The following is a 16,122-nucleotide window of genomic DNA, read 5'->3' as shown; positions in this document are numbered from 1 at the left end:
GTATGGCTAATGAAAAATACAAATATCCATTTTTATTGGCTTAAATGAAGAATTAACCAAAGGGAATTAGATCTTTCAAAAAAAATTTATTCCATAATAAATAATCTTTATTTTGATTGATTTATAATTGTATCCTTTATCAAACTGCTATATATTTACACTTGGTGTTTTAAATAATATAAAACCAAATGATATACTCTTTATAGGATAATTAATTATAGTACTGGTCTTATTTTTTAAATTTAGGCTGTTAAAAAAATTATAATTATTTTAGATAATAAATTACAAATAATTAATAAAAATGAAACAGAATAAATGAATAAATAAACTTAATGAATTCAAAACTTTTTTGTTTGATACTTGCTTTCACTCTATTACAGGGAGCATATACAGCTGACTGTGAACTTTGCAATTTTTGTATAGATTGAAAAGATAATGATAGCCCTTATACTCCATTCGATGAAGGTACATTTACTATAGAATGAGCAACTAAAGGAATTAATTAATTAATTTGTGTTGCTAGAAAATTATAGGCAGGTAAATATAGCGCAACTGGCTATGATTTTGATGCAAAAGGGAATTGATATAATGATTGTGAAGATGGAACTTACTCTTTGAAAAGTTCTACAGAATTTAATCTAATCCCTAGCGGGTATGGCTATTATAGTGAAACAAGCTACTAAGATAGAAATGAAGGAGATAGAGATTAAATTTGTGACTATTTTCCAGATGAAAAATCCAACAAACAATAAAATACAAAAGGAGATAATGATTCTGTTTGTGAGGTAAAATTAAAATTATACCCTGAATGACATAAAGTGAATCAGGTTATGATAGTGATGGAAATGGTAATGGATGTTAAACTCGTAAGGCTGGTACTTATCCTGAAGAAGGTTTATCTTTTTATTATCTAGATTATGGTTTTTATAGCTAAGCAGGATATTCCGATAGTAGATATAATGCTAAATGTAATCGTTGCCCAAATGGTAAATCAACCAAAAAAGAAATTACAACAAGAGATAATGACACAGTTTTTACTTTTAAATTAAAATAGTGTCTTGAAGGTATATATAGTTTTACAGGTTATCATGCTAATAGAAAAGGAAGTGAATGTAAGAAGTATAGACCTGGTACTCATTCTCAGTAGGCTCAAAAAATTGTGATCTAAGACCTTGTGGTTAAGGTTATTATAAAGTAAAACAGGATATTGCGATTAGAATACAAAATTTAATTGTAATGAGTGTTCTATAGAGAAATCTACCAAGCAGGAAAATACAATAGAAAATGATCAATCAGTTTGTAATGTATAGTTATGGTTGTGTTCTGAAAGTAAATTTAGTTATTAAGATTAAGATTATGATTTTGATGGGAGTGGGGATGAATGTTATGACTGTGAGCCAGGTACTTATTCTTTAGCAGGCTCTAAAAGTTGTGATCTAAAGTATTATGGACATAGCTATAATAACAAAAAAATGTTATTAAAAGCTTTCTAAATAAACTGAATACTAAAAATTCCCAACAGGTAAATCTAACCAACTAGAAAATACAAAAGGAATAGATGATACAGTATGCAGTATGAGATTAAATTTCTGTCCTGATGGTAAATGGAGTGATATAGGTTATGATTCTAATGGAAATGGGAAGGATGTGAAGATTTTCATATTCTTTCGAGGGTTCTAAAATCTATTACCTAAGGCCTTGTGGTTTTGATTTTTATATCTCAACAGGTTTTTACAGTATTAATTCAGAAGTTAAAGTAAAACTTGTCCAAAAAATACTTATTCTGATGGAGCTATTACCAAGAATTTAGATGATTCAGCTAAAAGGTAAAAAATATTGCTAAATTAAGTGTGTTTAAATAAAAAAAAGGATTAATATTATTAAATCTAAATATATCTAAAAACAAACTATTTGGATAATAATTATGAACATAATTTATTTCATTTTTAACAAAATAATCAATATAATCCACCTTAAATATTTTAGTTCAAAAGTAATTATGCTAATTTATGTTAAGATTGGTTCTATAATATTTTCATTTAATAATAGTTTAAAATATTATTTTTAAACATTTTTCATTTATAAATTTACTATAATCAATTTATTGTATATTCTTATCTGTTTTTATTTACATACTTAAACTAGACTTAAAAAAATGTTTTATACCTAATTAATAAATTTAATATTTAATTTTTAAAATTTTAGCATAATTTAAATGATTGATATATATATTTTATGTATTATTAGCAAATATTAAACTCAATATTTTTAAATTTCAGCTTTAATATTACCTCAGAATAAAAATTTTTAGAAAATGATTAAATTTACTATCTAACAAATTTTTGAGTACAAAAATATAAATGAAAAATTAATCTTACATTTGTTATTAAATTTTTAATTATTTATTTAAGCAAAAACTCTATAAACTATAATTTACTAAATTTTATTTTTATATATCAAATATGGATTGTCAGTCAACTAATAGTTAAATCAAATATATTATTTTGTACTTTTATTTCATAGAAAGAGAGAGTAGCTCTAAATTAAATACATTATTGAATTTAATTATTTCCACACTAGTAAACAAATTTTCTAGATCTAAATTATGATATTTTAGACAAATATAAATTTAATTTTTAGTATCCTAAATTTAGATTTACTTCCTAACTAACTATTACCATAAAACCTCAATAAGAGCACAGAGTAGAACTGAGAAAGTAATAAAATCATGAAATTTTAATTTTGCCTAAAAATATTTATTCCTCGTACGCGATTCGTACAATCGTATAGAGGAATTACGGTACTACGGTAATCTATTTGCAATTTTATTTTTTATTTTAAATTTTAATATTATTTTATATATGGCTTATAAAAAATATTGAGATTCATTTTTATTACCTTTAAAAAGAACCAACAAAAGGAAATTATAATTTCAAAAAATATTCCTTTCACAAGAAATTATCTTAAGTTTAATTGATTTATAATTTTATTCTTTGATTAACCACCTATTTGTTGCTCATAGGTTTAGTTTTAAGATAAAATTATTCTTAATTTAAGAAAAAAATTGACTCTTATATAAGAGCTGTATTAAATAGAAATAATGTAAAAATAATTCATACAGTAACAGAAAAATAAATAAATAATTATAGCACTAGTCTTATTATTTTAAGTTAAGAGCCTATGAGAATTATAATTAATAGATAATAAATTTAAAAAATCCTAAAAAAAGATACAGAATATATAAACTAAATGAATTCAATAGTTTTTTGTTTGATACTTGCTTTCTCTCTGGTAAAAGTAGCATATAATAAAGACTGTAAACGTTGTACTTTTAGTAAGGATGGGACAGATAATGATGGCCCTTGTACTCGATGCGCTAAAGGCACATGTACTCTAGATGTAGCTACTCTAGGTACTGATTAATCAGTTTGTATTGCTAGAGCATGTTAAGCTGGTAAAAGGAGCAATACTGGTTATGATCGTGATGGAAGAGGCGATGGATGTGAGGATTGTAAGATTGGAACTTACGCGTTAGAAGGTTCTATTATTTGCAATCTAGCCCCTTGCGGCTATGGCTATTATAGTAAGGCAGGTTATTACAATATATATGACGATGGATATTGTATAGCTTGCCCTATTGGTAAATCAACCTAACAAGAAACTACAATTGGAAAGGATGATTCAGTTTGCAATTTGTAATTAGATAAATGCCCTGAAGGTTATTGGAGTACTACAGGTTATAATGGTAATGCAAAAGATAGCGAGTGTAAAAAGTGTAGATATGATACTTACTCTTTAGCAGGCTCAAAACGGTGTAATCTAATATCTTGTTCCAAAGGTTTTTATAGCCCAACAGGATATAATGATTTAACTTAAGATGATGGTTGTTAAGAATGTCCAATAGGTAAATCTACGTCATATGAAAATACGATAGGAAATGATGACTCAGCTTGTGACTTATAGTTAAAAATGTGTCCTGAAGGTAAATTTAGTTATACAGGTTATGATTTAGATGGGAAAGGGAATGGATGTTTTTTTTGTGATCCAGGTACTTATTCTTTTGAAGGCTCTAAAATATGTAATCTAAAACCTTGTGGTTATGGTTTTTATAGCTCTACGGGATATTATATTTTAAGCTAAGAAGATGATTGTTAAAAATGTCCAATAGATAAATCTACGACATATGAAAATACGAAAGGAAATGATGACTCAGTTTGTGACTTATAGTTAAAAATGTGTCCTGAAGGTAAATTTAGTTATACAGGTTATGATTTTGATGGGAAAGGGAATGGATGTTTTATTTGTTATCCAGGTACTTATTCTTTTGAAGGCTCTTAAATATGTGATCTAATATATTGTGGTTATGGTTTTTATAGCACAAGAGGATATTATATTTCAAGCTAAGAAGATGAATGTTAAAAATGTCCAAAAGGTAAATTTACGACATATGACAATACGAAAGGAAATGATGACTCAGTTTGTGATATATAATTAAAATTATGTCCTGAAGGTTATTTTAGTTAATCAGGTTATTATTCTGATCATTAAAATTATATGTTTCATTGTTAATATTGTGATGCAGGTACACACTCTTTAGAAGGCTCTACAGATTGTAATCTAAGGCCTTGTGGGTATGGTTTTTATAGCAAAACAGGTTATTATGATATTAATACAGAAGTTTAATGTCAGGCTTGCCCAGAAAATACTTATACTGATGGTGCAATAACTAAAGGTTTAGATGATTCAGTTTGTTAATCTATGATGAGTGAACCTACTGATATTTATAGTAATGATATTAATACAAACTCTATTATCATTAAAATGACTTTAAGTATTATTTTCTTAGTTTTTCTTTTCTGAAAGTGATAAATTAATTAAAAGAAATATAAAATTATAAAATGAGATTAAAATATTTATAAAATTTTATAACTCATTTTATTTATAGTAATTTGAATATTTAATTTTAAATATTAAATTCTATATTTATAATCGATTTTAAATTTATGACTTGATAAGTTTGATTATTTTTAAAAGAAAACATTAATTAATTATTTAAAAAAATAATTTCTTAATTTTTTTTTATTTTTATAAATGTATTTTTATTTTTTACGTAGTTTCTTAAATACTCTTAAGAAAAAAAACATAATCTTTTTACATACATACATACATACATACATACATACATACATACATACATACATACATACATACATACATACATATCTTAAAAATATTAATTAAATGGATTTTGTTAATGAATATAAATAATTATTCTTTTTTAATTGTTTTTATTTATTTATTTATTTTTGCTAAAAGCTTCAATTAGAAAATAACTAAATAATTTTGTGAATAATATTACTAAGGTCACAATATTAAAAAATAGCATTTTATTATTAAAAATTTTCTTTAAGATAATTGTTTATGTAATTAATTAAATTTTCATCTTTTGGATCAAATTCATAAGATCTTGTGAGTTAATCGAATAAAGATTTTTCACTAAATTAGGAAAATTAGCCGTGAAATATTATTTAGAGAAAATAAAGCCTCAGTTTTAAATAATTCCCTTGCTAAATATTTGTAAATTAACAAACTATTTTATATTTATTTTAATCTACTTCAGAAAAAGATTTAAGATATTAATCAATTTGTTAATATATTTTATTTAATTGTTCTTCTTCATAAGAAATTTAACTGTTTTATTCGTATTAAATTTAGTATTCAATTAGATGTTGTTTCTTTAATAATTTACAGAGTTCTAACTCAAATGATTCAGCATTTTCTTAAATTTTACTCAGAATATTGTACATTTAGAAGGGTAATTATTAGAGACAGTTTCTAACCGTTTATTATCCTTAATTAACATGTTAATCTTTGAATTTTTTTAATTAATTTTATAGATATTACAAGTAAATTTTACTGATGATGCAATCAATAGCTACTCTAATCTATTCAAATGATAAGTAAGTAAGCTTTCTTTTATTACTATTTTAACCTTGCTAATTACTTGAGGATTAAGAAAATTAATTAAATATGTTATTATTTTGTTGTTTATTTAATAAGTTATTATTTATTTATTCATTAATGATAACTTAATTTTATAGTCTCTCAGATTCATCTTTTTTATTTTCTGGATTTACAAGTTTACAGAATCTTGAATTTCTTATTGGTATTTAGCCAAATAACTTTATTAGCATAAATGCAAAAAGATTTTTCAAGGTTATAGGTAATATTTTAAGTTTCAAAACTAAATGCTCAATCAAAAGCAATATACTTTTCAGTGCAGATAATATTATTTTTAGAATACCAATAAAAGGACTGATAATTAGAATTTGAAAGATGGGAAAGACAAAAGGAATATTAAGACTACTTCTATTGAATTTATCATAAAAGATAATTGAATAGCTGTATGTTACTAAGAAAACTACTAAATTTTCAAGGGAAATTATTATTAAGAGTAATGACTTGAGTAGTATTATTAATATCCCAAAGATTCTTAATATAATGTTATTATATATTATGCCATATATTAAGTAAATAAAAAAATAATTTAAAAAATATGTGCATATTGGAATCCTAAAACAGCATTCTCCAAATATTCCTTCATCATCATCAACTTCTTCAGCTTACAAACTTTATAACACCTTTTTTTAAATTCTCTATCTCACAGTTTATTTAATATTTTAAAAATTTTCATGTAGAGTTCTTATATTTTTCCCTTCAGCATTTTTTTTACAAAATACAACTTTAATACCAAAATTTCCATAAATTAGATTTCCGATTAAAATATTTATGAAAAAAAGCAATGTATTATTTTTCCAATTCTACTCTATTTTCCAAAAGTATTTTTATCTAGATGCTAAGAAACTGTCTGCTGGCAAGTCTTTATAGGCTTTGCTTTTACTAACACTTTCAAACTTGTTTTGTATTTTTAATAGTTTTTTCTAAAATGACTCTAGTTGATAATAGTTAAGGAAGGACAAGCAATCATTAAATAGCTCTATGCAAGTACTTTGGCTTGATTTTATCTTTTCTTTGAATGAATTTATGATAAAAATTCCTAAAACTGTTTCAAAAACTCTTTAATAATCTTAATTGTTGAGTTTTAGTACATTTAGACTTAAGATGTTTTTCAAAACTTCAATTTCAATATACAGATCTAAATTTTGTTTCTATGAAAATAAAAATTCAGTCCACTTTAACTATCTGACTATTTCGCTGATTAAATCAATAATAGGATAATTCAATAATTAATCTTAGATATCTTTTTAATTGAATATGTTTAATCTTTTCAAATAATTTATTTCAGGTTAAACATCAATGAAATTGCTTTGTAGATATTCATCTAATCCTAATTTTTTCTTGATAGTAACAGGGACACCTATCAGACAGTTGAGTAATTGAAAAGGCACATCAAAAAACAAAGTATAAATCCCATCTTTAAAGTTAATATATCTTTAGTTTAGCCTGAAATATTTCCATTTTTTAGATCTAATCCTCTTATTTGTGTCTTCGCTAAGTATGCTATAGTAAATTTTAAAAATAAAAATGTTGAAATTTTAAAATATTTGAAATATAAAATAATTAATTTATTACATATTATATTTTTCTAAAAGATTTTTTGATTTGTATTTTATTTACATTTCAGTTTTCTGAATATATAAATTCTGAGAGATCTGCCATTTTTGTTATTATCCTTCCTGTAATTGTCTAAATATTTTATAAAAATAAATTTTTTATTTAAAATTAGAGGCTAATATAAAATTTATTTATTTATTTACGTAGTAAAAGCTCCATATTATTCAATATCCTCAAGCTGTTTTTTAGAAAGAGAATCTCCTAGTTTTTGGTTTTTCATAATATTTTAACTGCAATCTTAGTTTATTAAATTCAAATGGCTCTATAATTCAAAATTATTATAATTTAAAGGAAATTATTCCTATGGTTAGCTCTCTAAATTCTCAAAACAGTTTAATGGTTTTATAGTAATTGTGTTGATTTCTTGCTGCTTTATTTGATCATGTATATCATTATTTACGATCTTAAAAATTTTCACTTCTCGGAGCTTCTCTAAAAGAGGATGCAATATATTTTATATATTTTGCAAATCATATGATTCAAAAAGGCTTTCTTACTAATAGTTCTTTTTAACTAGGTCAATTATGTAGCCGTCCATTGAAAATTTCTTTTCTTTTGTGGTTTTAGCTTTTATAATTTGTCAATTTTAGTTAAAAATATATACCTATTAGATAAACGTTTAGAGTATTTGAATAATTAAGTCTTAAAAAAGCAAATTTGTAATACACAGTTTAGTTTACATGATTTTCTCAGATTTTCATGATTCTGACTGAATAGGGTAGGGTATATTTTTAATTAAATTAATATCAGAAATAGATAATAGATCAAGCAAGATCACTCAATGTATATGTTTAAATGCTTTCAAATTTAATTACCTTTTAGTAGTGAGATTACAAATATAAAAAAAGATTCAGTTTCTTTAAAGTAAAAGAACTTAAATTAAGAGAAATAAAAATTAAATTCCAGCTTAAGAAAATAGAACTATTTATTTTTGGTTAATAAGAAAATTGTAAAGTGAAAAATTCAATAAACAAAAAGAACCTGTGTTTTACTAAAAGAAAACTTTTTGAGATGATTATATATAATTTTTAAATATTCAATTTAGGTAATGTTAAAGAAAATAAATATCTTTCTTTATTAAAAGATTCAAGCATTTAATTTTTTTTATTTACAATTTCCTCATTTTTTATTAGTTTTAAGGTTCTTAAAATATATTTCGAAGTAGAATTATTTTAGCATCATCATATAAATGTAATCTTTGAGACAGTTTCGTGAATAAAATTTATTTAATAGAAATATTTCAAATAACAGTCGTTTAATTACTTGATTTGATATTTTAAGGAAAATTTCAAATATAAAGGTTCGATAAATTTTATTTGAATTATAAAAAATACTTCTATTACCAAATAACATTTTGTATGAATTACAGCGAAAATATAAATATGAATACTTAATATGTTAATTTGCTAAGATCTCCTTCATATTTAGCCATTTTATCTTTAAGTGTTGTTTACTTTTTTGAATAAAATGAGAAGGATAATTTTATCTAAGATTGTAATGATTTACAGATAGAGTAGTATGTATCATCATAAATCCATAAATCAATAATCTATATTTACATTATAATTATTAGGATTAAGAATTTGTAAGGTACTAATTGAACAAAATTATATTTTAAGGCAATCTATTAATTGGTAAGTTTTGATTAATATACACAAAATTAATCAATGAATAATAAAAATGTTCTAATTATTTTAAGGTGAGATCATTGTATTAGGTTGTGCAAATTAAATCAATTGAAGTTTTTTATATAAATAATAAAAATTATCATAAACTAACTATATGCGTTAATTAAGTTTTATATTTATTATCTAATAATCTATTCTTAAAATAGATGATTTTGTTATTTGTTTCATTAAATCACGAATAATAGAAAAACAATTTAAAATTGATATAATATGAAAGATTATTTTGAATAAATTGTTCATATTTTTTCATTAATATAAAATAATCTAAATTTAGCATTTAGTACTCAAGCTTTATTTGATATTTTTAAAGAAGGTATTATATTTATAACCTATATATGATAAGAATATTCTTGAATAGCTAATAGTTTTCAAAATATTATAATAAAATATATTAATTTTACTGACTAATTCTATTTTAATAGAAAAATTAAGTAAATCTCTATAAAACATTTGAAAATTAAAATTTTTAAATTCATTTTTTTCTACATATTGAATAAATATAAATTATTCATTGCTGATTAGATGTTATAAAGGTTTAAAAGCAAGTCAATTATTTTAATATTATTAGTACTATACAATTTTTAATTTTAATTTGAATAAACTGAAAATATCTTTATATATAATTAGGTAGATTTATTCGAATTCAGTTTAAAAAATAAAAATTTATCTTGATATTAAGTTTTAAGAAATATTTTTTTGATTTATTTAATTAGTTATTTCTCTTTGTAATAATTAAAGGTAAATTTATTGAATTTATGAATATTTATTTTTACTATTTCATCTGTTTTTCAATTAATTAGTCATAGTTAGTTGATTTCAGTTATATCAAAATATCTTTAGCAAAAACACTATCGTAAGAGAAAAAAATAAATAAATTAATAAGAAAGTTTTAAATTTTGAATGTATTTTAATAATAAAATTTTTAATAAAGTGTATAGTTTCCACCTTAAAGCAGAATATTCTTTACATAATTCCTTAACATATATAAATTTTTAGTCATTTAAATCAATATTTTTTAGATAAATTAATTTGTGTTTTTTATGGTAAACCTTCTAAGTCAAAATTTAAATTAATAGATAGGTTTTTTTCTTAAAAAAGCCTTTCATTTTAAGTATTTATTGATTATTAAATTGAGATTTGGGTTAGATGAATTAAAATACCTTGATTTTAGCAATTGTAAACAAATCAGTATTATAGAGTTTTTATTCAAATACTTTGAAAGCATTTTTATATAAAATACTCTCTCTGGTAGTTAATATTAGCTATTTTTTCTATCAATATAAACCTATTGCCATAAATTTTCTAATTTTTAATGTGATTTAGATTATTTTAAGGTGAGATCCATCTATTTTATTTTTTTCATAAACTAATCTATTTGCAATCTTAGTTTTTTTAAATTTCAAATTTGATGCTTTAAGTCAATCATTTTTTTCATGTAATATTAGAAGCATTTTATTTTTGTTGCCATATTTGTTGCTATTTATTTATATGCAAAAAGTAATAAATTAAATGATTTTCTTAAAGTATCCTCTGTCACTATTTGATATTATTTGGTGTAGCTGTAGAGTTAAAATATGAAATATTCCATACATATTTAATATAATTTAATGTCTATGAATAGTTTTAACTGGTCAGATGAAAATATTTTAGCTTAATTTTATTTTTTTAGAATATTTTATAGACTAATTTTACAATTCTCCTGTTTTTAATTTTAATTTAATTGGTAAGAGTTTTGCTTACATTAATATTTTTGATAATCTTAAGTAATATTTTATAGTAAATACTAGAATCCCACTAGTTAACTTAACTGAGTTGCTTAAGTATAATGAATTTAAGATACAGTTTTAAGTTCTTTGTCAGGGTTCTAATTATTAAATCAAGGATTTAAAAAAGTAAGAAAAATATGAAGAATGAAGACATAAGCTTTAAAATTTCTACATTTGATTAGCATCCAAAATGAAAAAATAAGGAAATAAATATGGTAATATTTAGAATGCATTGATTTAATTCATGATAAATAAGTGTATTTATCAAATAATTTAGCAAGAAAACTAAGATTCATTATGTGTTGAGTAGTATTACAAATAAGAGTTATAAAAAAGATAAAGAAAATTATTATTATTCATAGAATTATGTTCATAAAAATAAACATATAAAAAATATATGCAGAAGTATTAAAAAATGTATGTTGTGGCTATTGAAAATTTAGAGGAAAATCACCATAAATATATTCTTCCATCATGATTAAATTTGATTAGCCTTATCTAAAAATAGATTTCATTTAAATTTATTCACTAAAAATTTTACTAAGAAGTTTATAATAAATATTTCATTTTTTTATTTTCTAAAAACTACAGAAAAGCTTAAGCAAGTCCCTATTATAATGGATATTATGAAAAGTTTGTCTATAAAAATAGAATTACCAGAGTTTATTTAATTTTTTCTTTGAAAAATGACATTTTCACACTTCAAAATTTTATCTCATAAATAATAAAAATTAAGACACAAATAAACTAAAAATTATTCTACCAGCTTGATTTGATTTTATATGTAACTCCTAAATCAATATTTTGATTGAAAAATTCTTGTGTAAATTCTGTAAATTTTAATTTAAAATTAAAATGAATTTAATTTGATATTAAATTCGATCATAGCAGCCTTAAAATAAAAGAACTAACTAATTATATCTAAAAAGTCTTATTAATTTTAAATATTCATTTAGTTTACTTAAATTAGTTTTTTAAAATAAGACTCCAAATATTGGGTAAAATAATTTATTTTCAAGAGTTATTTTAGTTTTTATATTTACAGAAGTGCATATCATATCATTCGATTTAAAAGGTTAATTTACATGTAAAAATTGACTGTATTTAAAATAATATGTATAAAAATAAAATAATTTCGATTATAAAAATAACAAAATTTAGAATTTTTTAAACAAAAAATTATTAAATCATTTATATTTCATTAAAAAAACTATTTATTTACAAATGTAAAAAAAATACTGAAAAAAGTTAGCAATATTTTATATGAAATAAATAATATTCAATTCAAACATGCTTACAATTTTACTCTATATTTATAAATTTTAAAATCATTTCAAAAATTTTGATTTTTTGTTCCATTTATTAAATTTCTATAATAAGCTTTATACATCTAGATCTGTGTTTTCAAATAAATTAATTATTTGACAGAAATTTTTTGCCACATAATTATTAATATCTTCAATAGAGCAACCTATTATTTCTTACTTATTATTTGTTGGAAAAGATGTTAATTCATTATAAACTGAATCAAATGTTTTATCTTCACTTTTAACATGATTCTTAAAAATTTAAGTAATTAAGTATTGAGAAAGAGTTTTATAATCATTTTTCTTGAAAGCTAGAATTTCAAAGATTTAGTCAAAAAATATCTGATCTTGGCTGGAGAGTTATTGTAAGAAATCAATAATTTATATTTAGAGTTAATCAAACTCATTCTTTTCATAAAAGAACTATTAGTTAGGTTGAGTGTCTATTTAATAGCTCTTCTTGTAAAATTCACTAAACATACTTTCTACTTATTACTAAAATTAACTAGTCTCTTTTTCAAACCTTTAAATAATTTAGTTAGATTTTTTATTGAATGGTAAAAAATTTTCAATGTTTTCCATGTATTTTTTATTTTAAGCAATTCTCTTAGAAATAACATGGATGAGCTTTTACTCTATTGCTTTTGCTCTAAATATACTGAGCTCTTATTTTATTAAAATTTAAATTTATTCAAAACTCAAGTAGCAATTAATTTTCTGATCACTTTATTCATTTTTAATGTTTGAATCAATTAATATGCAATTTCTTGAATTTTTTTCAGGAACTTAGCCAAAAATTCTAATAAATAGCAGAGTAAAGAAATTTTTTAGATTCAAAGGTAGGTATCTCATATAAATTAAAAAATTAACAATGTAGCAATAAAGAAGAGCAAAGAGAGAAATTATCATTTTTATTAAACCAAATAATGGATATATAATTAATACCTATAAAACAGGAAAAAAAGTAGGATAAACTAAGTCAAATTCTTCTTTTTCGCTTCTTGGATTGGAGAAATCAAAAACAAAGAGAGCACAAATCATCTAAAATAGAACGAAAAATAAAATTACAAAGTAAGCTAAGAAGAAAGCTAGTGATAAAAATAAAACATAAACTATAGAGACCAATCTTAGCAAAATATTTATGAAAACTATTCCCTTCAAGAAATATAAGCAAAAGTAATTTCTAATGTAAAATCCACAATTAAATCTACCACAACAATCGCCAAAAACTCCATCATCATCATTTTCATCTTCCAAATTTTCGGCACTATTTTTAAATTTTTTACTATTCTGCTCTATCTGCTACTTAATTTCTCTAAACATTTAGCTCAAAGTTTTATGATAATCATCATATATGACTCCTGAAACTACTACTTTTGAATGTGCTTCTTTTTTACAGCTAAAAAAAACAACTAATCCAAAAGCACCATTTACAATAGCATCATAAACTGAATCCATCTCCATCAAATAAATTTTAAAATTATTCCAATAATAAATTAGCTTCCAGAAGTAAGTTGACCTATCAATATTGTTATTGTTGTAATAATAAATGATTTCTTATTTTTTAGGTTTGAAATTTTAGGACTCATTTAATATTTAAAAAATCTTAAGATATTAATTTTCATATCCTTAAGGAAGGTTGTGCTATTTTATAAAATAAATGCAATCACAAACAGAATTCTAGTTGATTGTTATTTCGTTTCTTATTCTACTCTTGAAATATTTTACAATATAAAATGCCTTGAATTCTCTAAGAAATTACTAAAATTTTTCTTATTATCCAAAATCCCCAGACACTTCATTAAAATATTACTCATACGTTTTCAAGAGTAAGGACAGTTTTAGGTATTAAACCTCTTAATATAGTTGCTTATTCCATTATAAATTTACAACTAAATGTTGTAAGATTACTCTCAGTTAAAAGTTTACTTAATTTAAATCATCATTCATATTTTTAAGTAAATTTTGAATAAGCTAATCATAGTTTTAAGGCTCCCTTTTTATTGTTGATTTATTTATCATTTCATTAACATAAGTTAGTCTTGAAACTTTCTAAAATTCAACTCTCTTCAAAGGAATTCCTATTATGGCATTTAGAAGGTGAAGAGGAATATGATAAAAAGTTATTAAGCTATCTAATAAATTGATATACTATTTACTAAACTACGAATTTTCCCAGTTGTTTGTCCAGTATCTCTTCCAAGTACATTCTGAGTCTAAACTATTTTATTAAACAATTTTTAGTTATAGTAATATTTATTTTCCCATTTTTAAAATATTAAAAGAAATTATTTAAGAAATTTTTTAAACTTAAATTGAATATTAAAAATATTTTTAAGTAGAATAAAGCAGATATTTATGGCTTTATTCTAAAATTTTGATTAAAATAACATAAAAATATAATAAACTTAAAACCGCTCTTTAAAAGACTGAATGCTTTGTTTGATAAAGTTTATAAATTAATGCATAAAAAGAAACAAAAAAATAATTTACAATTGTTCTTTTATATCTTGTGTGTATTTCTGAATGCTTTATTAATAAGAATTTTTTAGAGATTACTAAGAAATGTAAAAAGAATCTAAAACTCCCCATATTTCAGTACCTTTCTCTTTAAACCTAATTAAATTAGTTAATATAAGACAATAATTAATGTTTAATAACTTAAATTACACTGTAAACTATCCAATCTTTTTAATGCTCTAAATTTACTATTTATTTAATGGATCTAAAGATTTTTAAATTTATTATTTTTATTCAGGTTTTTTATTAGGGTATTAATTATTTATCTCAATTACAACTTGATCAGCATTTCTTTATTCTATGTCATAAGCACCGGTTTATATTTTTTAAGCAAATAAGTCAAAGTCATTTAATAAAGGTTTGAGTACAATCTTATCACCTTAATCCTATTAACTAAAATACTAATTGAACGAGGGAGCATCATCTCTCTTATTAAAGCTAGTTATGATATTTTAGATATGATTTATGATTGGTTCAAATACTTAATTTAATTTTTCTAAGTCAATTTCTTTCATGAACTTTTATCTCTCAAAATATGTATCAAGAAAGTTATCTACTTCTTTTTCAATAGTATTATTATCGTCATTTTCTATTTCATGTAAAAACTATAAATCTTCTTAATTGTTTGCTTCACCATCAATCTAATAAATTTTACTTTAATGGCCTTTTAACTTTGTTTATAATTTTTTGCTCATTTTTAATTTGATGATAACTTTTTTAAAAGTTTTTTAATTACAAAATAATATTTTTTAATTATTAATTATCATTTTCAATTAATTGATGCTTAATAAATTAAATAATAATGATTGAAATTGTTATTGATTTAATTTGCAATCATTTAATATTTCTTCAATTAAGAAATAATTTATAATTTCGAATTTATTGCAGCTTTTTTATTTTGAAAATAAATAATAGTATTTTCTATTAGAAATTAATATTAATTGAAATTCATTAAATAAATTTAGTTTGTATTAAGTAGAATTAGTACTAAAATACAAATATATCAATAAAATAAGATATTTTAAGCTAGTTTTTTTTACTAAGATCATAAATCTGAAAATAATTAAAAAATATTATTAATTTTAAGTTTTCAAGGTGAAAAAATAAGGTGTGAGATCAAATATATTTATTTAGATTTTTTATTTAGTCATTCTCATAATTTATTTATGAAATTTTTGATGTAATAGAAACGATAAGAAAGATACA

The 16,122-nt window shown here is 22.0% G+C and overlaps 5 protein-coding genes across 5 annotated transcripts; 3 read left to right on the top strand and 2 right to left on the bottom strand. All coding sequences in view use genetic code 6, as the record gives it.

The window, feature by feature from the left end:
• Positions 1-808: 808 nt before the first annotated feature.
• On the top strand, positions 809-1,240 carry TTHERM_00548370 (hypothetical protein; the record flags this gene model as incomplete). The annotated part of the gene is made up of 1 exon (XM_971592.2): positions 809-1,240. One exon carries the CDS (start codon positions 809-811, stop codon positions 1,238-1,240), a length of 432 nt encoding a protein of 143 aa, XP_976685.2.
• Positions 1,241-1,284: 44 nt separating this feature from the next.
• On the top strand, positions 1,285-1,710 carry TTHERM_000548369 (transmembrane protein, putative; the record flags this gene model as incomplete). Its single annotated transcript, XM_012795271.1, has 1 exon — positions 1,285-1,710. The coding sequence occupies one exon, from the start codon at positions 1,285-1,287 to the stop codon at positions 1,708-1,710; it is 426 nt and encodes a 141-aa protein (XP_012650725.1).
• A 1,539-nt stretch (positions 1,711-3,249) lies between these two features.
• Positions 3,250-4,860, top strand: TTHERM_00548380 (hypothetical protein; the record flags this gene model as incomplete). The annotated part of the gene is made up of 1 exon (XM_971593.2): positions 3,250-4,860. The coding sequence occupies one exon, from the start codon at positions 3,250-3,252 to the stop codon at positions 4,858-4,860; it is 1,611 nt and encodes a 536-aa protein (XP_976686.2).
• A 1,572-nt stretch (positions 4,861-6,432) lies between these two features.
• TTHERM_00548390 (hypothetical protein) lies at positions 6,433-8,173 on the bottom strand (the record flags this gene model as incomplete). Its single annotated transcript, XM_971594.2, has 4 exons — positions 6,433-6,492; positions 6,741-7,521; positions 7,594-7,707; positions 7,779-8,173. 4 exons carry the CDS (start codon positions 8,171-8,173, stop codon positions 6,433-6,435), a joined length of 1,350 nt encoding a protein of 449 aa, XP_976687.2.
• A 5,001-nt stretch (positions 8,174-13,174) lies between these two features.
• On the bottom strand, positions 13,175-15,611 carry TTHERM_000548389 (transmembrane protein, putative; the record flags this gene model as incomplete). The annotated part of the gene is made up of 4 exons (XM_012795270.1): positions 13,175-13,243; positions 13,342-14,617; positions 14,890-15,012; positions 15,067-15,611. 4 exons carry the CDS (start codon positions 15,609-15,611, stop codon positions 13,175-13,177), a joined length of 2,013 nt encoding a protein of 670 aa, XP_012650724.1.
• Positions 15,612-16,122: the final 511 nt, after the last annotated feature.

The sequence above is a fragment of the Tetrahymena thermophila genome (genome assembly GCF_000189635.1).
Source record: "Tetrahymena thermophila SB210 genomic scaffold scf_8254823, whole genome shotgun sequence".
Lineage (NCBI taxonomy): Eukaryota > Ciliophora > Oligohymenophorea > Hymenostomatida > Tetrahymenidae > Tetrahymena > Tetrahymena thermophila.
The sequence above is the reverse complement of the archived record's forward strand: the minus strand, read 5'-3'. Positions and strand labels throughout refer to the sequence as shown.